Source organism: Cryptomeria japonica, chromosome 6 (assembly GCF_030272615.1).
Source record: "Cryptomeria japonica chromosome 6, Sugi_1.0, whole genome shotgun sequence".
In the NCBI taxonomy this organism is placed as follows: Eukaryota; Viridiplantae; Streptophyta; class Pinopsida; order Cupressales; family Cupressaceae; genus Cryptomeria; species Cryptomeria japonica.
Window position 1 is genome coordinate 92,779,298 of NC_081410.1, and position 23,901 is coordinate 92,803,198.

The following is a 23,901-nucleotide window of genomic DNA, read 5'->3' on the forward strand; positions in this document are numbered from 1 at the left end:
AAAAGACATAAAATGAAAAGTTGCAACTCCCTCAAACATGAGATATTAAAGGGAGAAGAGAACCTCATTTGAGAGGGGATAAAATTGGAAATCAGAAGTGCAGATCTGATATAAATAAAGTGCAAGATCTGATTGTGAAAGGTTGCATCCATTTCAAAGGGTAGAAATAATGAAGAGTTGCACTCTTTTAAAGGGTGCTAATGGTGAAAGGGTGTGTCTCTTGCCAAAAGGCATACATGATGAAGAGATGTGACCTCTCCATCACACTGAGAGATATAAAGGAAAGGAATCAAAAGCCTTCAGTGACAGCACCATCGATAAGATCGGATCAGAACTTTTATTAAGTTATAGGCAGTAACATCCTTGTTCTTGGTGGTATGCATGGGGATTATGGAAAAGAAAGGAAGAAGCATATGCAGCAGAGATTATTGAATCACAGGATAAATATAAATAACAACCTTCAGATAAAGGAGAAGCATCTTCAATAATCAGCGAACTGAAGGGATTAAGAACAGAGGAACACCAAGACATAAATATACAACAGACCGCTACATTATACAAACTGTGAGAAATTAGAAATATAAGGGACCAGCCAGCATTACAACCATATTATCAGTTAATGCAGATCTGGTATGATCTTCCCTTTTCATGACTTTATAGCATAATAGAGTATAATTGCACATCGAATGTCTATAGCATTATACAACACCTAGTGGCCAATTACATTGGGCGTATCATTCTTGGTAATAAACAATGCAATAAGAATTTATCTATAGTTACATAATTATGAATGATATACGCAATTCTGGCATAAGGAACAATCAATGATGGACAATTATATATATTGAGCAAACTACCATGATAGTAATATAAGGAAGTACAAAGTGTGTATGACAGCCTGCTTGATGCAGAGTTGAGAAGCAAACCTTGTCAGCACTCTAAGTTGCTTCCTCATGATATTTATGTTCTAGTGACACCTACAGTCGGGATTGGTTTGGTTCGGCAAGTATTATCAGTGCCATAGGTGTTGGTGTTACAAGAGTTAGTTGGTGATATCAGGGACATTACATAGTTCTTCCCTTGGTGGAGTGATCCTTCAGAGAGTTTTCTTGTTGAGCAATGGAGATTGCTTGGGGACAATCAATTTCAAGGAGGGCGGACTGTAATGTCCCCTCTTAGCTCATTACTGTTTTTGATGTTTCAGCCTATTATTTTGGCCCTCAAAGGTTAAAGCAGATGGTTAGAGGGCCCTGGTGGGTAGTTGGTAGAGCGTTCTCTTCTCTGGAACTAAGTTTGGTTCAGAATTGGCCTTTGTTTGACTCAGTTTCACATGCTTACTATTTATGGTAAGTCAATGAATGATTGAGAGGGATCCTTACTATTTTTAGTAAGGCATATGGATGCGCAATGGATGCAGTGATTGACTCCCTGGTTCAGACGGAATCAAGAAATAATGAGTATTTATGGAGTTATGTTATTTAATTATTTAGGCACCTAGACCAAGGAGGATATTAATTGTTAATAAAGTGCAAACTTAGTAATATTATTAAACATTTGAAAAAGGTGTTTTTTAGAGGGAAATCAACCCCCTTCATGAGATATATATAAATGGCCAAGAGAAGATGGAATGGTGATTATTGAGCATTCGTTATTCTTCTTTCATGAGCAGTGGGAAGAAACCAAGGGTTTCCAGCACTTACAGCTATTGGAGAACGTCAACTCTTCAATGTTGCAGCTATTCTGAGGTGGTGAAATATCCATTGAGGGTAGCAATCGGAGTGGCTTCACTCAAAGGTCACATTTGTGCGAATTAGAGAAGGATCAATCAATGGCATCAAGTAGATTGTTGATGGTAATGAGCAGATTAATTAGGGCAGCGTTCATTAATTGTTGGGCACATTATTTGGCAGGCTGTACAGCTCTCTAATATCCAGCGGTACAATTCTTCTAACCAAGGCGTGTTAATTTCCAGCTAGGGCGATTTGGGTTATGTGCTTAGCTTTCACCATTTAGGGTGTATCTTCTTCTAAATGCAATACGCACACATCTTAAGGTTGAGGAATCATTGTATGCAGCAGTTTCAAATTTGTAATCAGTCCCAGCAGTGGCTTATATGCAGCAGATTGAACTTGTAATCACTCTCAGCAGTGGCTGCCTATAATCAGGTTTTGATTAAAGCTTACTCATCCATTTGGGAATGCATTTGGTTTGTAAAGCCATTGAATAAATTGAATTAAATATATTTATTTGCAGCAGTAGTTCTTTTCCTGTAGCTAAGCATTTCCTAAAGTTTCTTACATGCATGGTAATATTGATTCAAAAAACACCCAAATAAACAAGACACAGAGATCATCAAAACACCTTTTTTAGAGATCTTTGCCAAAGGTTCCTAAAATTGACTCAAATTTATTTTAAATTCAGTCTATTTTCCTAGGAAGGAATATTTTTAGCACACATCCTAGGTGTTAATTTATAGAATGAAGCTAGAAATGATTTACAAGAGATTTAATTAACACCCGTAAAAAAATGGACGCATTAACTTCTTTTTACTAATAACTAAGTAACAATTACATGTGAATTAAAAATTATCAAATATAATATTGTCAGCAAAGTCATGGTTAAGTCGTGAATTTGGCTGAGTATTATTATGTTTGCATTGTTTTAGTGCTTAAAACATTTGTAGAATTCTCTAATTATGTTTACATTGTTTTAACATTTCATAAATTTGTAGAAACTTAAGGTTCTTTTCACCCAAGCATTGTCCTATCTTAACTTCAAGACATCCCAGAAAATCACGCCCCTACCTGTTGACGTGTCTGAAATCGCATTGCTGCAAACTCCATATGGCCAACACAAAATAGAATAACCAGCTGAGTATGTTATCGGGAAAAAGTGTATAATTTAGTAATGTTAATCATTGATAGTTAGTTAGCCGACGGGTAAGTAGTTGGAGTCGCGACGATTGTGTCGCACCCCTTCGGCTGTCATATATTGTACTACCTCCAGGTGTTGGAGGACATGTAACATTAACGACAGATTATAATATGAACATCCTTTGACATTAATGGCAAGCTTATTCTGGTACTTCTTTTGTATTGGCATTGTGCATTACTGTTCGATTTCTGTATTCTTCCTGTTTACCCAGTGAGGTAAACATTTGGCGCCGTTGCCTAGACGAACTTGGAACGGAAGACACGGATGGCGCACAGACCCAATGGGCCTACCCGTTGGTGAAATAAACCCAGAAGTCGACGATGCCCAAACAGAACTCTACGTAGGAGAAGACACCGCGACGAGAGAATTTTCAATTCTACTCCAAGTAGCCATTTAGACCTACGTACGACGAGAGGCGGCGGAGGCGGAAGTCCCACCAAGTGCCGTGTGGACAGCGTTAGAAGTGAGTCCGGAGGTAAATCGGTTGATGAACCATCTCCCCCGATTGCTAGCACAAGCATCGTTGGCACAACAAGCTCGCCTGGAGGAGATTGCCCAGGAAGAGCGACGACAACAAATTTTGCAGCAGTACGAGGAACGGGAAGTAGAACGAGATGGCGCCAGGTCAGGGGCATTTGAACCGTGAGCCATACGGGGCGGAATAAAGAACACTTATTGTAATGATTATGTCATATTGTTGGCATAAACTTGTCTTCCACATTATGAATGAATAAAAGTGTTCTACTTTTTATGTCATTAAGTATATAGAAAGCTATCTGGGAATTAATGCCCAATACACTGAATAAGGACAAAAATAAGCCACAATATATAGATGAACGTGCAGTAGCCCAACGTGCCTTGATCCTTGAACAGCAAGCGGAAAGGCGACAGAGGTATAAGCGAAGAGAGGAGGAACGCTCCGAAGGGGACGGTGAGGCCAGCGGCCACCCACGGAGTCGGGAGGAGTTACTTGCGGAAACCCGTCGTAGGATAGAGTGTACCAATACTCAGTTGAGGGATTTGAGGGACTTGCCACACACACCAGAGGCTAGGAAAACTCCAAGGAGTGGGGAGGAGACAGGAGAGGGAGAAGACACCGGGGCTGCCAGGAGTGTCGGAGGGACACCGGGGCACGGCGGTCAAGCACCCCTTATAGGATCTGACCCATCCGGAGTAGGACAACAGCCACCAGTAGTAAAAAGACAAGGCATGGCACAAAAACAAAAACTTCCAAAGTTCCATGGGGATGGGAAAGAAGACCCTGTCCGCCACTGTCGCACTTGTGAAACAATTTGGGGAGCGAATGGTGTTACCGATGAGGACGAGTGGGTAACACAGTTTCCTGCAACCCTGAGGGGCGTAGCCATCGACTGGTTTTCGGATACGGATAAGGCTAAAATTGGCACATGGCCAGACTTGAAAAAGGAATTTCAAGCAGAGTTTCGTCTCCTAAGAGACGATAATGAGATCGTAGCCGAAATCTACGACACGAAACAGAGAAAGGACGAGACTGTTCGAACCTACAGCCGGCGGCTCAAAGAGCTACTAGGAAAGATGGAGAACCAGCCGGCAGACAAACTGAAAAAACGGTGGTTCGTGGAAGGTCTAAAGACATCCCTTAGACGAAAAATGAAGATAGTACCTCCCTCTTCATATTCTGACGCCTATAACAGGGCAATGGATTTAGAAAGTGAACAGAAGACGTCCAAGAAGAAGAAAAATAAATCCTCGTCGGAGGATGATTCCTCTTCTAACAAAAGTGATAGCAGTGATGACAACTCTAATCGGAAGGTACGGGCTCTCCAGAAAGATATGGAGCGAATGATGAGAGAGATAAAGGCAACCAAAGGAAGCACAAGCAAGGGCGACGAAGGGGAGTTATGGTGCACGAACTGCCGTACCGACGGACACACCAAGGGGTCTTGTCCGAAAAAAGCATTTTGCGATATTTGCCAGATTGTCGGGCACCTTACCAAGGAGTGTCCGTACATTATGAGGACCCATAACCAACAGGTTCTCTTTACAGAGCCATCTGCGTCAGCCGGCACGTCCCAGCCTGCGAGCAACAACGCCTCATCTGGCGGCTATCGAAACAACAGGCGGGGAAGAGGTAATAATAACAATACGAATAATAGAAGCCGAATCCAATACGACGCTAAAGGGCGGTCGATGATACAATGCCGAGCTTGCAATCACTGGGGGCATTTCGCCAGAGACTGTACAGTGGAGGAAGCACCACAAAAACTTTGCAAGTGGTGCGGTCCGGGGGACCATGATGATGGCAATTGTCCCAAATCTGGCGTGAACCTGTTGAATGTAGAAACAGAGGATGTACTCGCCATAACAAGGTCCAAGACGAAAGCAGCCACTTATCCAGATCCCCGCACGGAAAAACGAAAGGCACTGGAGGCACGAGCGGAATTGGAGAAGGAGATGTCAACGAGCAAGGATGCACAGGGGCTTGCGGGTACTTCTCGCTCTGAAGGAGAAACAAACATTATAAACCAACTATTACAGGTCGAGATACCCGTCAAAATGAAGGACCTCCTGGAAAGTATGCCGCACTTGCGAGCGACATTGTTGCAATCCGCAATGATAACCCCAGTAGGCCAACCAATACATGGCAAGGGCAACCTTAGCGAGACAGTGGCAGACCCATTAACCCTTACGATCAATAATTGTAGACACCCAGCAGTGGTGGAAATGGGTATATTGGGCACCATCCTGACCGACACAATTGTCGACGGCGGGTCGGGAGTAAATGTCTTGCCAGAGGAAACATGGAAAAAATTGGGTAAACCTACTCTCTAGCCGTCCACCTTTAATTTATTGGGAGCAGACCAACACGGCATCAAGCCGCTTGGCACACTCATGGCGCAACCAGTGACGATCGGAACACAGCCGTTCGTCTTGAATTTTGTAGTCATCCCATTGAAGAAGAAGGGGTATGATGCCATCCTCGGCAGAGGCTGGTTGGTGGCGGCCAAAGCAAACCACAATTGGAAAAAGAACACCTTGTCCATGGAAAAGGCTGGCAGAAGGTTTACCATTGACCTCAAAACTCAACTGGTCAGTGAAGAGTTGGCGTCAGAGTCAGAGTCCGACGGAGACAACAATATCGACGAAGGAAAAGATGGCAGGGAACCAGATGACGAAGGCATCTTAGGAATTCAAGCCTGTTCTGAGGATGAGACGGATTCTTTGAAAGGGCTCTTCCATTGGCAAATGGAAGACTATGAATTATTGTACGGGTGCAATATGTTGGGGATTGAAGGACCTGACATGAACGAGTTTCCGCCAGAATACGGACAATACAAGGAAGGGGATGTCCCTATGGATGACGCACCAGCGCACCAGTTTGACAAAAGTAAGCCCATAAGGTACGAAGAATCCGCACTTCAAGTTACAAACCTTGGAGAAACTTCAGAACAGAAAAACATTCTGGTCGACGACAACTGGAATCCGGTCTTAAAGACGGCGGCGTTCAAAATCTTCACAGAATACAAAGATGTGTTCGCTTGGACGTATAAGGACCTCAAGGGGGTACCACAAGAACTTTGTGTACATCGGATCCCTCTGGTTCCCGGAGCCGTGCCCGTACGGAAGAGGCCATACAGGATGAACAAAAATTATGCGGCCAGGGTAAATAACGAAATTGACCGCATGCTTGAATCAGGGATTATCTTCAAGGTCCAGACGAGTGAATGGGTATCACCCATTGTGATATCCTTGAAAAAGGAGGCCGATCAGATAAGAATCTGTGTAGACTTCAGGTGTTTGAATGCTGTCACAATTAAAGACCCATTTCCCATACCATTCACAGACACCATCCTCGAGGAAGTCGCGGGTCATGAAATCTATTCATTTATGGATGGATTTTCCGGATATAATCAAATTTCCATTGCAGAGGAGGACAAATTGAAGACCACCTTTGTCGTAGAAGATGGCGTCTATGCATACAACCGGATGCCATTCGGGTTGTGCAACGCGCCAGCTACCTTTCAACGGATAATCCTCCATATTTTCGATAAAATGTCTGTAGGAAACTTCAAAGCATTCTTGGATGATTGGTCCATTTACAGCACGGAGGAGGCACATCTGGCCGCACTTGGCGAATGCATGGAGAGATGCCGACGAGCCCGCCTCGCCCTAAATCCCAAGAAATGCAGATTCATGGTGCCTCAGGGCAAGTTACTAGGGCACATCGTCTGCAAGGCTGGACTGAAGACGGACCCTGACAAAGTACGGGTCATTGTGGAGATGGAGGCGCCCGACGATGTCACTAGCGTCAAGTCATTTCTTGGACACATCGGGTATTATAGGCGGTTTATTAAGAACTTTGCCCAAGTATCATACCCACTTGATAGGCTGACACGAAGAGGGGAACCGTACGTCTGGGGGACGGCCCAAGAAGAGGCTTTTCAAGAGTTAAAGTCACGGTTGGTGGGTGCGCCAATCTTGACATACCCGGACTGGGACAAGGAGTTCCATGTACATGTCGACGCATCCAACTTCACCATAGGGGCCACCCTGGCACAGGTTGGCAGCCACGGGCTGGACCACCCAGTGTATTTTGCAAGTCGACTCTTGTCAAACGAAGATAGGAACTACAGCACGACGGAGAGAGAAGCCCTTGGCATGGTATACTCCGTCCAAAAATTCCGACATTACCTATTGGCGACACCATTCACATTTTATGTGGATCACCAGGCGTTGATGTATTTGGTGAACAAGCCAATCATCCAGGGGCGGATTAGTCGATGGCTGTTGCTGTTACAAGAATTTACGTTCAACATCATTGTCAGACCTGGCAGGAGCCATGTCATAGCCGACCAGCTATCACGGATCAAGTCTGGAGAACCGACAGAAGGTGTTAGCAAGGATTTTCCGGACGCCCATCTTTTCCGCATTGCCATCCTTCCTCATTGGTACACGAGTGTGGGTGAATACCTGTCAACGTCAAAATTTCCTAAGGAAATGTCAGCAGGCGAAAGACGGAAACTTGTATTAAGAAGCCGAACATTCCAACTTATAAATGGCCTTCTCTACAAAATGGGACCTGACCAGATCCTACGACGATGTGTCTTGGAAGAGGAAATCCCAGTAGTATTGAGAGAAGCCCATGAAGGGGCCGCTGGAGGACACATGGGACCGGATACGACAGCAAGGAAGGTCCTACTAGCTGGCTTGTGGTGGCCGACACTGCATAATGACGCCAGAGAATGGGTGACAAGTTGTGATACATGTCAGCGTGCTGGGCGACCGTTAAAGAGAGATTTCATGCCACTTAACCCGTCGCATGCTCAAGAGTTGTTCGAAAGATGGGGGTTAGACTTCGTTGGTCCATTGAAACCGAGTCGCGCCCGACGATGTAGATACATTGTCGTGGCGACAGAATATTTGACCAAATGGGTCGAAGCGAGGGCTTTGGCAAACAACTCCGCCGTCAGTACGGCGAAATTCATTTATGAACAGATTATCACCCGGTACGGAATACCTATTCAACTGACAAGTGATAGGAGGGGGCACTTTGTAAATCATATTATTCGACTACTGACAACCGAGTTCAAAATTTTTCATTCCCTATCAAGTCCGTACTATCCCAGGGCAAACGGTCAGGCTAAGGCGACCAACAAAATCATGGTGTCGGTAATTTATAAGTCCTGTGGGGTTGAAAAAGAAGACTAGGAGGAGCGTCTGCCGTCGGTATTTTGGGCGTACCGAACAACTTACAAAGTAACCACCGAGCAGACACCTTTCCAATTGATGTACGGTCAGGAGGCTGTGGTACCAGTGGAATTCATGGTGCCAAGTCTCAGAATCACTATTGACAACAGGCTAGGCGACATGGAAAGCCTTCGAGAGAGACTATACGCCCTAAATAAGTTGGATGAAAGACGGACGATGGCACAATGGGTGACAGACGTGGCCCAGCAACGCAGGAAATATTGGCATGACCAACACATTCGGCGGGCGAGGTTCACGCCGGGCCAATTAGTCCTAAAGTATAACGGACGGAACGAGATTAAGCCCGGCAAGTTCAGAGTGAAGTGGCTAGGTCCTTACAGGATCCGAGAGGTCGCAGCGAATGGATCGGTCAAGCTCTCGACCCTTGACGGACAGGAAATTCCAGAGGGCGTCAACGGGTCAAAACTGAAAGTGTATCACCAGAGGCTGCAGGCGCGCAGGAGCAGCCCGACAGGAGGCGCGCAGTCGCAGTCAGATAATGAAAGAAAATGAAAAAAAAAATTTAGAAAATTTGAAAAAAATATATATATACGAAAATTTGAAAAAAAATATATATATATATAAAAAAAAAAAAAAAAAAACGAAGGAAAAAACCACCGTACGGTGGCCACGTAGTGGATACCACCGTACGGTGGCCACGTAGTGGACACCACCGTGCGGTGGCACCAACGGTGGACACCACCGTGCGGTGGCACCACCGAAGGTGGAACCCACCGTGCGGTGGCACCACCGAAGGTGGAACCCATCGTGCGGTGGAAGCCACCGACGGTGGGACCACCGTGCGGTGGAAGCCACCGACGGTGCCCGCGTGAACATAAAGCTGCCCAACAACAAAACGGAGGAAATAAAACGAACCAACACTGCCGAAGGAAACATCGCGGAGGGAGAAGAGGACGCAGCCGAGGGGAAAGGAAGGGCGCGGAAGCTACCGTGCGGTGCAAGGAAGGAAGTTGAACTTGATGCGAGCACCGTGCGGTCAATAAAACGCACCGCACAACAACCGAACACCGCACGCGGAGGAAATAACCACCGCGCTGCACCCTCCATCGCACATTAAAAGAAAAACACCGCACGATAGTGGACTTACAGTTGGTGTGGGTGCCGTTAAATAGCGTAGGGAAGAATATGTGCTAAGGCGGAGGCATGTGCTAAACGCACACCCAGCTAACCATTGTGGGGGCACGGGGAACCCACACCGCACGAACGCAGCGAAGGGGAAGGGTGCGCGAGATCCTCCGCACGTAAACCTTGTTCACCGCACATAACGCAGCGAAGGGAAGTTGGAGGCGCTGCGCTACGCACAGAGTAGGGCACTGCATAATTGGAAAGGTGTCTCAGTTTGTTGTCGGAAGCTGGAGAATACCTCTTGATTAGTGCTCAGTTCTTACCAGCCGGAGGTAGTTGTGATTACCGCCGTACGGCCTACCTACGAGGAGGTAGTTAGGTGTCTTCCGTCCGACTAGGGAAAATCAAGAAGTGGTTACCAGGTCAATGGAGTCTGCGGGCAAAAAAAATTGGAAAAAACAGTTGCAGGATAGCCATAGGAAGCCGGATGCACGTATTCTTCCTTCAGGTGTTCGAATAGCAGGTGGCACAATGGAAGCCAGGCAGAAGAAAAAGACACCACAGCAGCCCACTGCACGAGGGAAGAACACCTTCACTTCACAGAATATCACCTTTGAGGGATTGAATGGGGTGGAATGTCGGAAATAGTGGCAAGAAACGCCGGATGATAATTTGGTGAAGACAAGTCTTCGCAAAGCAGGGGTAGAATGGGCTATCCGGATGCCTGTGTTCGCCATTCGCGAGTACGTGGGAGCATTGCGATATATGGTTGATACCTTTGATAGCCACTCACGGACGAGCACATTTGAGTACCTTGGGAAGGATATCTCCATATCCTTCAAACCTGTAGATTTCACGAGAGTATTTGGCATCCCAGGCATACATGGCAAGAAAGTGGACTTGAAGGCGAAGAAGATGACACGAGAAGAAAAGGAACATTGGATTACGCGAGTGTCCCGAGACTTGACCCCAGCAGAGTTGGCGAGCATCGTAGACACCACGAAGGGTCGTGGGATGCGTAGGTCCTTTGTCGCAGAGGGTCATTGGCGATGCATTATGGACGTCATCAAAAGCAGGTTGACAGGGTCGGGTAGGGCATCAGACATCGCTCTACCACAGATCGTATTGATGAACGGGTTGATGAACGGAGTCGTGTATGATTGGGCTACCTTGTTATCAGAGCGGATGTGCGCATTCTTGATGATGGAGTAGCGCACCTTTTACATGCCCCACTATGCCATTGGACTGTTCTTGGAGGCTACGCGGGAAGCAGTGCCAGAGGCTGAGTTGGAGGTACGGCCACAGGGACCTTTGGCAGAGGGTGAGCCTCCTATCATGCATTGGCGACAACTTGACATTGGCCACTCTTCCACGAAGCGGAAAAGGATATTAGAGACCACCTCAGCAGAACCTGATAGTGGGCGAGAAACTTCTAGCAGTGGAGAGGATTCGGAGGATGAGGAGGATGAAGATGACAGTAGCAGTTGGGCCACAGACGAGGGGAGGATGGAGCCCGCCGGAGAGCGAGTGTTGTTTGCACCACCCACACTCTCACTTGGCACACTTGTGGGGTCGTCGGCGGGCAGTACTTCGATTCCGGCATTTGGGCAGAGCCGCACGCCCGTTACACTCGGGCCCATGCAGCCGGCCGCATCACCTTCCGCCATACCACCGCAGCAGGCTTGTGCACCAGCCGCAGGACCGACTCCCGCAGAGGCATGTACTGACAGCAGGGCGGAGTTGTGTGGTCCACCGCAGGGAGGCGTGGCAGGGGAGATGGTTGAGACGGAGCCTCAGGTGCGACTGGACGTTGTGGGATCCGACGCAGTGGTGACGGTTGCTGCCTCCTTGTTGGAGGAGCCCATCGCAGGACATGTTTCCGAAGGGGAGAGAGGGTCGGAGGTGTTGAGTGCAGCTCCATCAGTGGCGGCTATGGGGAGTTGGCTGACCCGGAGATTCCAGATGACAGTGATGCCACCCGTAGGAGCAGCTGTACTCTCACCTCGGCGAGAGCCTCCCACTGAGGTGGTGGATCTGGAGGATTCCTCGGCGGAGACGCAGGCACCAGCAGAGGGACAGGTCACTGGAGAGGGTGTTCCTACTGGCCCAGAGCAGGCGACTGCTACACTTGAGGGGGCGGGGGAGACACCATTGTCCCAGCAGGATGCAGCAGGTGTGGTTGAGGAGACTTTTGAGTTACCACGTGGGCTTCTTGTACCTACATCGGGGCTGGATGGGGAGGATATTGAGGTTTACTTGGCAGATATGGTGACGAGGGGTCGGCGAGTGGTGGCCGCGGCTCAGACACGAGCTCTGCAGCAGGTTGTGGAGGAATTAGAGCAGGTCCTCCAGTTTATGCGAGACGGCTGTCCCGTAGCTTTCACTTCATGTTTTGAGGCACGAGGGTGGCCAGTTATCCAGACGGATGCGATGTTGGAGGCTTGGAGTGTGCCTCAGCCCGTCGTGGAGAGTAGGGTGACGACTCTCATCCGACAGATTGAGCAGGTTTACAGGGAGGCCTACTATGCCTTACGCCAGACGCAGCATGAGTCTGCGGTTCGCAAGGCTGCTCGAGTTGAGTTAGAGCAGGACATGGCCAGACAACAAGCCTCGTGGGCAGCCGAGAGATCAGAGTTGGTAGCACAGCTTGAGACAGCCCGCGCAGAGAAGGTTGCGGTGGCCACCCATCTTTCGGAGGAGCAGAGTGCGCGGAGTCTAGTCCAGCAGGAGTTAGATGTTGCTCAAGCTCAGTTGGTTAGCAATAACAGAGTCCGCCGATACCAAGGAGAAGGAGCTACTGGAGGCTGCGCTTATGGTGAAGACGGCCTTAGAGAAGGTGTTGGTGGCAGAGCGGGATGTGGCAGCACGCACCCAGCAGGTCTATGAGCTCCGCGCCCGCCTGGCGGCCCAGACACCCGCATCTCAGCCTTCGACTTCAGGGATGCTTCCTCAGCCCCCTCCTTGACTTTATCTTGGTTGTATATCTATATTACATTGTCTCCATTTTGTTGTTAGTCGTCGGAGACGACTTCTTTTTTGGGGGGGATGATGTTATCGGGAAAAAGTGTATAATTTAGTAATGTTAATCATTGATAGTTAGTTAGCCGACGGGTAGGTAGTTGGAGTCGCGACGGTTGTGTCGCACCCCTTCGGCTGTCATATATTGTACTACCTCCGGGTGTTGGAGGACATGTAACATTAACGACAGATTATAATATGAACATCCTTTAACATTAATGGCAAGCTTATTCTGGTACTTCTTTTGTATTGGCATTGTGCATTACTGTTCAATTTCTGTATTCTTCCTGTTTACCCAGTGAGGTAAACAGAGTATCCTATCCTCTCTTGAGATAAGGAAGTCCCTAATACTATTTTTTATATTTGATCAAAGGGGACAACCTCAAGGTTTCTTTTGTCAGGTCTTGACTACGGGATATCTCAGTGGCTTGATGTGTTTTTGCTGGAAACACAAGGGGACTTACGATTTGCAACAAGCTAGTCTGCTGTGATTCTCGAATTACGAAATAAAATCAAAAGGGAAGGGTTCAGGAAGCCTAAGGACAAGGATGATAACAGCTGATGCAGTGGGTAGACAGATTTCGATAAACCAGTTCTTGTTTTGCCAAAGATACCCTCACAACTGGACAAAAATGGTGCAAGCTCCAAGGGATGAAGGATTTTCAGACCGGAGACACCCGTTTTAGGCACCCAATTCTGGTGCAGCCTAAGACGAACACCCGCAGTTGAACTAAGTACAGTTTGGGTTCAGACTAACCATGCACGGTGACCTACAATCAGCAAACCCCCAATGCTATGAACCAGAAATGCATCAAATACCCCTCCACACTTCACCATTACAATCCCTACACTCTAAAATTAACCAGCTGAAAGAAACCATGCAAACAGACCAAAACAAAGACAACAAACACCACATTTCAATGTTCATATATTTGCTTCAGTTGCCATTACAACAATTTCTGCAGCATCTCTATGCTATGCCTAAAATCTAACCTATTCTAACTCTAAAATCTAACTATCTAACTGAAATCTCTAACCCTCTAACAATCTCCAATTAAAAAACAATCTAACCTTTTACAAAAGAAAGGCCTCTGCCTTTTATAGATATTACAATTTTGAATCGAAGGCTAGGATGGACTGCATCCAAGGGTCCCGATCTGCCTTCCAGAAGCTGGCAGCTTTAACCCATGCCGAATTAATTCTTAGTTATCCAACCAGCAACTATCTCAACTACCTGCCACTATTCGCCTTTAATTCAGGTCTATCCAATCTTCTTGGTGGTTGGGAATAGTTATCCACAAAAATATCTTGTGCGGGACCCATAGGCAGTTTACAATAAAGCAGTTTCAATTTTAAAACTGAATTTCTGGACTTAAATCCAGCTGTGCACTTTCTTGAGAATGCATAAACTTGCGGCATTCATAGTGTTCTTTGGTCTTTGGTCCTGGTGGTGGACTTCATCTTTGTTCAGCGGCACGATTCCCAATGTTTGGTTGCTCTCGTGCTCCTGCAGTGCGTTCCCACACTTTTTCTTTTTCCAGTCTTCAGCGCCTGGCCTTGAATTGCGATCCTTCCTTGATTTGCGTTTGAGGCCTTCTCCTGGTTCTTCGATGACGCCCTGCGATCAATCAACCAATTTCACTTCATTAAATTAATTAATTAATTTAACAAACATTAAATTTAATTACAACGTCTGGCTTGAGAAGCTCTTTGTGAGATGTATCTTGAAAATGCTTCTCCTTTCTGTTCGAATGTGAAATCTGATCCTTGGTCGATTTACTTCTGCGTGATTTTACCTTTGGAGTCTTGGGCGTTTTGAATGGGTCTATGGCGTGATTCTGGAGGTTTGAAGAGCTCCTGCAAATTTTAAAATCCTAACACTTATGCTTTTCTGGTTTTCGGAGTCTAGGAAGGGTTTATCAACTTCGAATTCCCTATATTGCTTCTCGGCGTTGCAGTTTTTGAAGTTTATGGCGAATTTCAGACCTTGGGGAGGTTTTGACGATTTTGCAAATTTTAAACTCTTTATGTTAACTCTCCCGCAATACTCCCTTTTTAGCAATTTTCGGTACTCACAAGGAAATTGCGAACTTCAGATGTTTCCTGTTTTTTGCCAATTTCAACAAGTTTTTGTATTTTGCCCTTAGGGTCCGAAATTTGGCCCTCTGGGCAATTTCGCGATTTTAAAGATAAATTCGAACCTTTCCACGCTTTTGGTAAATCAAGGCATTTTCGGACTTTTCAACATTTTTGTGAACTTAAAGTGTTTTCGGAGTTTTTAACGCCTTTGGATTTTCGGAGCTTTAAACATGTTTGCAAATTCATTTAAAAACTTCAGACCCTAGGCCCATGTTTGGAACTTCGCAACTTTAACCTTCTAGCGAATTTCGGAGCGCTTGGGGTTTTTGTTCCAGCTAAAGGGTAATTTTCAGACCCTTGAACACTTCTTGCAACTTAAAGAAAACTTCGGACCATTGGCTATTCTTGCAAATTCGACGAATTTCGGACCCTTAGCCCTTTTTCGCGAATTTCGGAGTGTTTGAACTTTTTTGCAACTTTATCATTTTCGGACCTTCTGGCGAGTTTTGCAAATTTAGACAAAACTTCGAATTTCGGCCCTAGGGTCCGAAATTGGCGCTTTAAGTGAATTCGGACCATAAGGCACTTTTTGCAAATTTATAACAAACTTTCAAATTTCGGAGCTAGGGTCCGAAATTGGGCGTTTAAGTGAAATCGGACCATAAGGCACTTTTGGCAACTTTTTGCCCCAGGGTCCGAAATTGGGCAACTTAAGTGAAATTCGGACCTAAAGCACCTTTTGGCAACTTAAGTGAATTTTCGGACCTTAAGGCACTTTTGGCAACTTTTTCACTTTTTCACATTTTAGCCCCAGGGTCCGAAATTGGAGGACTTAAGTGATTTTCGGACCTCTGGGGGCTTTTTGCAACTTCTAAACATTTTGCAGTTTTTGCCTCTGGGTCCGAAATTGGTCATTTTAGTGATTTTAAACGTTTTCCTCAAGAAGTGCGAGCTTGGGCACTTGGGCAAGTCTGTCAAGATCTCGCCGAAGGATCATTTTATGGAATATAACATTAAGTATAAGTTTCTTATACTTTAAGTTATATTCCATATATACTTTCAGGATGTTTGAGAGTGGTTTCGGACCTCCAGGAGTTATATTGCGAATTCTAGTTTTTGGAGGATTCCTCAGTTTTCAGACAGTCAAATTTCAGGATTAGGAAATTCCAGACTTAGCCAAATTTCAGGGTCAGGAAATTCCAAACTTAGCCAAATTTCAAGGCATTTGAAGATCAAGACGACATTTCAGACTCCATCACTCACCAACTTGACCCTTCATATCCCCTTCCTCTTCCGCAAAGACAAAAAGGCACAAACCGGGGGGGTCCCTATCCAAGACGGGGATGGGTGTGCGATTCGCACAACACTACCCCCATCTCTTGATTATTGCTTGCTCCCTAAGAAAGAATGTAGAAGCTTCAAAACTAAATAAGTAAAAGAATTATAGCCATAAGTGCCTTTATAATTGTAAAAGACAAATCCTAAGCTCAAACATTTTTAAAAGAAACATTTATATATCAAGTGCAAAGTGAAGTTTGGATATAACAAAGACTTTCAAAATACCAATTGAAATTTAAACGATACAAAATAAACATTTAATCATCCATTTTAAATCACAAGTTGGTGGTTTGTGCTATCACCCAGTATTCCATAGATAATTAAGAATTTATGTCCATAAAAGAAGTACAGAAAATTGGATCTCGTGGCTTGCGATTCAATCATATACACACATATATAGATAGCAAGATATGTTAGTACCCCATATCTTGTCGATTCAAATTTGGGTTTATCTCACTAGCTCCTTGTTTTATTGAGGGATCTATCCAATATTTCTCCCACATGACTATTTGTACTTCTTCGATTTTGTAGATTGTGATTTAGCCTTTTCAGTTGGCTCCCTCAACTTGTTTTTACATCATTTTAATATAGTTAGTTTTATAAAACTTAAAGTTTCCTTTTCAGCATCGTTCTATTGTAACTCCATGTCCTTTTAAGTATGATTAATATCAAAGAAACGGGACTCGGACTCTGCTCGGACTCCGACTCGGGACTCGGCATTAGACTCGGCTCCAGACTCGGCTGGACTCAAGAAAGTGAAAAACTCAAGAAATTTAGAGATTTTTAAAGATTTAAAACTTGTTTCAGACACCCTTTATTGAATACACCTTAAAGACACAAAAACATCATTAAACTTGGCTCATTTGATTACATATACAAGTATACATCAATCACATAAGCATAAACGCAAATTGTAGCTGAAGAAAATAACAAACATAGATATATAAATATTATCAAATGTATACAATATTACAAAACTCATGGAATAAAAAATCCATGTCATCATATGATCATCATCAAATGTTTCATACAAATACCAAAGGTAAATGGTAATACTAAATACAACTACAAGTGTACAAGCCTATGGCTCAGAGGGCCGTGCACCCTCTCGCCCTGGCCCCCTGCGAAGGCGTTTAAAGCAAGTCCTAGATGATTCAGCAGCCATAGTCGCTCCCCGTGACACCATGCCATGCTCACCAACATCAAGAACAACTGTGTCATGCTCACCAACATCATGAACAGCTGTGTCACTCTGAGTCTCAGTATTTCCTGTCTCTGCTCGTGCTCTCTGCTCTTCTGCCATGGCTACAGCCTCAGCCTCTATATCTACCTGGTCGATCCAATCAATGTCATCATCACTAAATACAGCTGCAGGAGTCCCAGGAGCTGTCTGATTCTCATTGGCCCACTCTGCTTCAAGATCAACCTCATCTAGAATGATAGGAGACATGTCAACTATTGCATTCTTTCTCATTCTCAAGCAGAGGTTGTAGTGAACAAAGATGAGATCATTCATCTTCTCCACAGATAATCTATTGTGCCTCTTGGAGTGTATGTGCTCAAACATACTCCAATCGCGCTCACAACCTGATGCGCTGCATGGTTGGCTCAAGATGCAAATGGCCAACTTCTGAATATTTGGTGTCTCTGGGCCAAAAAAGTTCCACCAATGATCTAAGTTTGAAATGAGAAAAATAAATAAAATCAGTCTCACTCATGAACTCGTTTAACAAGTTACAATATAGTATTGAATAAAGCTAAAATTAAGCCTTACAATTTATTTTTACCTGGCATCATAGTTGTCCTACCGTCTTTGGCGACAGGACAAGAGAAGATCTCCCCTTGTGCATCTGAGAACAATTGTAGCTCTCGAAAAAGGTCTATCTGAGAAGTACCAACAGGTCCCATCTTCTCCATGATTGCATATAGCCCATTAAGGACCTCCACATCAGCCTTGAAAGAAGGGATAAAACGGAATGCCAGATTCAGATAATAGGCTGCAGCATGGATGGGCCTATGAAGCTGATGATGCCATCTCCTATCAATGATCTCCCAAATGGAACCATACTTGCTCTCATCTCCTCCATAGACGAATCTGATGGCCTCCTTCGCCCTATCCATGCCCTCATATATATAGCCCATTGCGGGCTTATCTCCATCTGCAACTCGCAACAAAACCACCAAGGGCTTAACAAACTACAAAATTGAAAATATTGTGTAATTCAGAAAAATGAGCAAATAAGAGAATACATATAATAAGTTATAAAACATGAAGTTAAATTGTAGAATTTATAAAAAAATTACCTTCACTATCTCATCACAAGGGACCCAAAAGCCTTGCTCATCAAAAATGCAGTTTGCCATATCTTTCCCTGCAGGGGTGGTAGCATAGGATGAGGAAGACCACTCCTCACCAACAATCATACGTCTCAAGGCAGACTTAGACCTAAGCATGGACTGCAATGTGAGGAAGTTTGTGGCAAATCTTGTGATTCCTGGACGAGCTAACTCCTTTTGCTCTGTGTATTGTCTCATAAGAGCCAACACCCGTGAACGATTATATACAAATTTGCAGACATTTCTTGCCCTTTCTACACATCTCTTGACCCATGGGATTTTTCCAATATCCTCCAACATGAGGTCAATGCAATGAGCAACACATGGAGTCCAAACTATAGATGGGTGCCTCTCCATCAATAGTCTACCTGCAGCAACATAATTTGTTGCATTGTAAATTGTAATTAATGGAGGTACAAACTACAAGATAGTAATTAATTTGCAAACAAAATTAGTTTGTAATCAAAAGTTTACCTACAGCAACATAATTTGCTGCATTGTCAGTCACCACCTGTACCACGTTCTCCTTAACCACATCTTCAATCACCTCCTCTATCTGCTCACATAGGTAGGTGGCATTCTTGCAATGGGCGGAGGCATCAATAGACTTGATGAAAACGGTGCCCCCTGAAATAAAAAAATAAAGCTAGGTCAATGATCATTCAATAAACCATTAGATAAAAAATAAAAAATTAAAGACTATATGAAACTAAAATTAATCAATCACCTGCAGAAGAAACAAGAAAATTAAGGAGAGTTCTATTTCTCCTATCCATCCAACCATCAGTCATGATGGTGCAACCTTTAGTGCTCCATATCTAGCGTTGTTCATCTAAATCCTTCTTCACATCATCCACCATTTGAGACAAAATGGGTCACCTCAAATCACTCTCACTAGGGGCTTTGAACCCCGCCCCGCATATGGTAATGGCATCAACCATTTGTTGCCAATAAGGAGACCTGTCGCAAAGAAACTCAATGAGATAAGTTAAGTATAAAAATTAAAACAATCAAAGTTATCAAACATAAAAGTTAGTAAAACATTCACCTGGCTACAAAGAATGGAATACAGTTGTATCTCCAAAACCTGCCAACTGCCATTTTAGCAGCATCATGGACCTCCTTGTTCCAACCAATGCCCTCAAGCAACGGTTGGGACCCGGGAGTAGTGCGAGGCACAAAGAAGGAATCCAACCTAGATTTACGAATCCTAGGTCCAATGGTAGCACTCCCACTACAACTACTAGTGCTAGGAACATGAGAAGTGGCGGTGCCACTGCCACTTATAGAAGCAAAAGCAGAAACGGAAGCACCAGCAGTAGCAAACTAAGTGGGACGATATGGAGGTAAGGAAGAAGGGCCTCCAACACAACCTAACTGTGTCCCTCTTCCTAAAACTGTCTCTCTCCCAATGGCCGCTCGATCCTCCATTTGTTTCTTTTTCCTTTCAATCTCCTCAACCATTACATAACATTCACGTACAACCTCAGGGACTGCTTTTAGGCATGGTTCGGCATCATGTCCACGCACACCAACAATATGGTATTTCAGCCTATATATACCTCCATGGAATATTGTTTTGCAAAACACACATTTTGTTTGCCCCTTTCCTTGCCTTGGAAAATCCTCATGATATTTCCAAGCAGGGTCCTTTCTAATGGGGGGTCTAGAAGCTGAAGTAGACATTTTAGGATAGTTTTGTGAAACTTGAAGTTGAGGCAAATAATAAAGTGAAGTTTGCTGCAATAAAACATTACAAATACAAAATAAAATTAATACATATTAAATACATTCAAAAAAACTAAAGTAGGGTTTGTCAAACCCTACTTTTAAAAAAACGAAATTTACAAACCCTACATAGTACAACACTACAACTACATACTACATGCTGCATACAAACATACAAAAAAATTTGAAAGAAAATGTAAAACTTTCAAAAAAAATGAATAGAAAATGCAATTTTTGCATACAAGAAACAAACTAATCTTCAAAAAAACAATCGTACCTCTTACAAGAAGCATGAAATGAGCTGCAAAGTCTTCCTATCCAACTCTTGATGCACCAAATCGAAACACAATGCAGCTCCAATGTGACAAATTAAAGAAAACTTGAGCTTCCTCCTTGCTGGTTTTTCTTCTATGCACCCTTGTTTTTCTTCCCAACTCACTTTACTCCTCCTTTTTTTGCAAGTGAATGAAATGAAAGTCACTTTTTGGGATAGAAGATAATTATCAAAAAAAGACGGACTTAAAAAACATTGCAAAATAATTTTTTTTTGTGTTTTTTGTTTGGCTTGACGCCGGTCGAGTCTGGGGCTCGAGACTCACCAAGTTTGGCAAGTTTGGGCCAAACTCGCCAACTCAGCGAATCTGGCGAGAGACCCGGACAAGTCCGAGTCCGAGCCCCTGGGACTCGCCGGGCCTAACTCGTACTCGGACTCGCCAAGTTTGGGCGAGTCTGGGTGAGTCCCGTTTCTATGATTAATATACTTTGGCCACTTGGGCATTAATATAAATTTGGTTTTGTTTTTTTTTTCTTTCAAGATATTCCAGAAAATTATCCCCTATACCATCTTGTGAACATTACTGTGAAAGTAGAATCTTGATACAAAATAAACAAAAATTATAACCATAAGTGCAATTATAACTGTGAAAGTAAATTCCAAGTACGAAAGAAACATTTGCATATAAAGTGCAAAGAAAAATTTCTAAATAAAAAAAGGCACTTGAAATAGCCTTTGAATTTTTTTATATTTGAAGAAACAATCAAAAGCATAAGTTTGCAATTCAGATAATTAAGTAGTTTTGTCTTTCAAATGGCCTTCCATTTAAATAAAAAAGTCATGCCTAAAATAATTGACACTTCGTTGCATGACCCTTCTTTTAAATAGAAAACATATACCTAAAATAATTGTTCCTTCATTTGCATGGCCTTCCTTTATATAGAAAAGACATACCTAAAAATTATTGTTGCTTCATTCGGATCGCATTTTATAGGGTGTGTACAATCTCCAAATACAAACTGAACCTCCCCAGAGTCTGAGCTTTGTTGTTCAATGCTCAATCTCTCAGACACATCTTCAACTGCCAGTGATTTATAGTCAAGGGCCTCCCATTTAGCAAGCTTTCTATCTTCTATTTTTCTTCTCTTCTCAGCTCTAGCTTCCTCTAATTCAATGTGAGAAGATGCCCGATTTCTTCCTCTTGCATCATTAACCAACTGATCATTCAATGGTATGTCCTTCACTCTGTCCATCCATGACTCGAATGCAACTTCATCAGCATTTTTATCATGGTGTGAATCTGTCTCGATAAATGTTTCTGAAGAAACATCATTTCCATCATAAAAGTAAATGGAGTCAATTCCTGTCCTTCCTTGCGAATCAATTTTAAACCTTTCATCAACCATGTTCATGGAACTATGAAGTCGTGTGCCTAAAACCTTTTCAGCCATATTTTTCATCTCAGTAGACCTGGTTTCATTTGAGTTCCATTCTACATCTTCTGAAGGATCAAATTTGTGCAGGCCATAAATTATCATAGACCTTAAATCATTGCCTGATGGATCTTCAGTTCCATTTTCTCCCAGCTCAGAATCATCAGGACCAATAACATTGTGAGTAAGTTGTAATTTTCTTTTTCCCCTGGACATAATGACCTGCCACAAGCCTGTATCAGTTCGCCAATATACTTAGTCCAAATCACAAAAACTATCAAATAGTTGGATCTTTGAAATTATGGAAACAAAAGAAGAGCTGGCTTTGTTGGAACTTGGAATCTACAAATGCAATTACCTCCTCAACTGTATTTTCTGTCACAATACTTATTGCCAAGACATGATGCAGCTGACCTATGCGATGAGCACGCTGCAATGCTTGCTTGTCAACCTGTGGATTCCAGTCCTGCTCATAAAAAATCACCTGCAATAAACAGTCACAACTTGACAACTAATTAAAATGTAAATCACAATGCAAACACCATAAAGAAATAGAGCTGTTAAACCAAAACAAAATCAACTTAAAATTGACCACCGTAGATTTCATAAGTAAAAATTTTAGTGAAGTTAGAACAATCCGCAGTACTACAACACTATGCATGCTCCAAAGTAAATGATGGTTTATTTTTAGTCATAGAAACAATTCTGAAGTGAGAATCTACTAGTGTTCCCATCAAACATAAATAGAATATCCACCTGGACATATTTTACTCAAAATTATGGTGCTTAGAATCCTCCACTTTATGTCAGATAAATCAAATCTTGTGATCTATAAACTCTACTTTGGACTTCAGAATCATATTAAATTATTAATTACTATCCTACTTGCTATGCAAATGAAAAGTTCACATTCTTAAGAGCAGGAATTGTTGTGCTTTGAGCATAATAAACATGAAACAACCCACAACACGAAGATTTTATCCTGGAAAACCTTCAATATGGAGGAACAACCAGTTCTGGTAGTGGCAGCACGTTTATTACTTTGGAAAGAGATTATCACAACGAGTGGACAATCTTATCATCTACTTCTGCTTATTTCTCCTATTCTTGTAATACTTTTGCCACCCATATAACTTTTTTCCTTCACTAATTACTAATTATTAATTTCTTGCCAATTTAGGTGTTCCTTTCCTTCATTGTTGTCCCCTCTTATCCTTAAGGGTTAGTAAAACTATTGGGATTTATTCAAATTTTGTGTTTCTATGCCTCTTTCTCCTTCCACCTATAATTCCAAATTTTTAGGATCTTCTTCGTTCTCCAAAATTGTTATCTTCCTTATTTTACAACAGTTCTTGTTGGGTATTGTCTCCATGTTATTCATCCACTCTATCAACTTTCATAACTTTTGTTCTTTCTGTAGCAGTTTTTATTTTTCTCCAAAATTTTCTAACTTTCTCAAGAAGGATAATTATCTATTTTATTGTTTGTGGAATATTAGGTAGTTTTTTTTATCAGTAAATTGGAATCTCATAAAAATCTTCTTCAATCATTCCCCACTTTTGTGTTTTTAATCTCTATACCTAGTTTATGTACTAGGTTTTGACAATTGATGACAGTGTCTAATAAAATAGTTTGTCATGTCCCCTACTTGATCGTTATATATATATATCCTAAATGAAGTAATTAATACTATTAACAACAAATGATTATTTGAAATTTATTTATTAAATATTATTATATATTAATATTTATTACACACTCAAATACAGTCTGATAATATATAAATATAATATATAATCAGACCATTACGATATACTTGGTATTATATATACCTGGAGTAATATACATATACAGCAAGCTACGTGATGAGTAATATACATATACAACAAGCTACAGCAACTCGCCATCCGTTGTATTCATGTATTCATACATAGAATAAATATATAC

At 43.0% G+C, this 23,901-nt stretch overlaps 2 protein-coding genes across 6 annotated transcripts in view; both read right to left on the reverse strand.

Annotated features, from left to right (window-relative positions):
- The window catches only part of LOC131039686 (probable helicase CHR10), a 153,993-nt gene that overhangs the window by 39,271 nt on the left and 90,821 nt on the right, over window positions 1–23,901 (reverse strand). For all 4 annotated transcript variants that reach the window (XM_057972481.2, XM_057972480.2, XM_057972483.2 and 1 more), the window contains 2 exons: window positions 22,313–22,438; window positions 21,476–22,176 (listed from right to left, as the gene is read on the reverse strand). In XM_057972481.2, the coding sequence (XP_057828464.2) occupies window positions 21,476–22,176; window positions 22,313–22,438 (827 nt within the window). The remainder of the gene's footprint in view (window positions 1–21,475; window positions 22,177–22,312; window positions 22,439–23,901) is intronic.
- Window positions 17,197–21,119, reverse strand: LOC131039688 (uncharacterized). Of its 2 annotated transcripts, XM_057972484.2 has the most exons (7): window positions 20,525–21,119; window positions 19,568–20,259; window positions 19,247–19,479; window positions 18,994–19,146; window positions 18,487–18,887; window positions 17,970–18,378; window positions 17,197–17,856 (listed from the first exon to the last, which is right to left on the reverse strand). In XM_057972484.2, the coding sequence occupies exons 3-7, from the start codon at window positions 19,308–19,310 to the stop codon at window positions 17,264–17,266; spliced, it is 1,620 nt and encodes a 539-aa protein (XP_057828467.2). In that variant the 5' UTR covers window positions 19,311–19,479; window positions 19,568–20,259; window positions 20,525–21,119; the 3' UTR covers window positions 17,197–17,263. The 2 variants fall into 2 exon arrangements, with proteins under 2 accessions (XP_057828467.2, XP_059063142.1); XM_059207159.1 differs by lacking the exons at window positions 19,247–19,479; window positions 19,568–20,259; window positions 20,525–21,119 and having other exon boundaries at window positions 18,487–18,883; window positions 18,994–19,128.

Coding starts and splice junctions, on each gene's coding strand:
- LOC131039688 (XM_057972484.2), bottom strand. CDS start 19,310: ATGACTGATGGTTGGATGGATAGGAGAAATAGAACTCTCCTTAATTTT. Junction 18,888..18,993: donor AGCAAATTATGTTGCTGTAG/GTAAACTTTTGA, acceptor ATGTTGCTGCAG/GTAGACTATTGATGGAGAGG. Junction 17,857..17,969: donor TAGGACAACTATGATGCCAG/GTAAAAATAAAT, acceptor TTTCAAACTTAG/ATCATTGGTGGAACTTTTTT.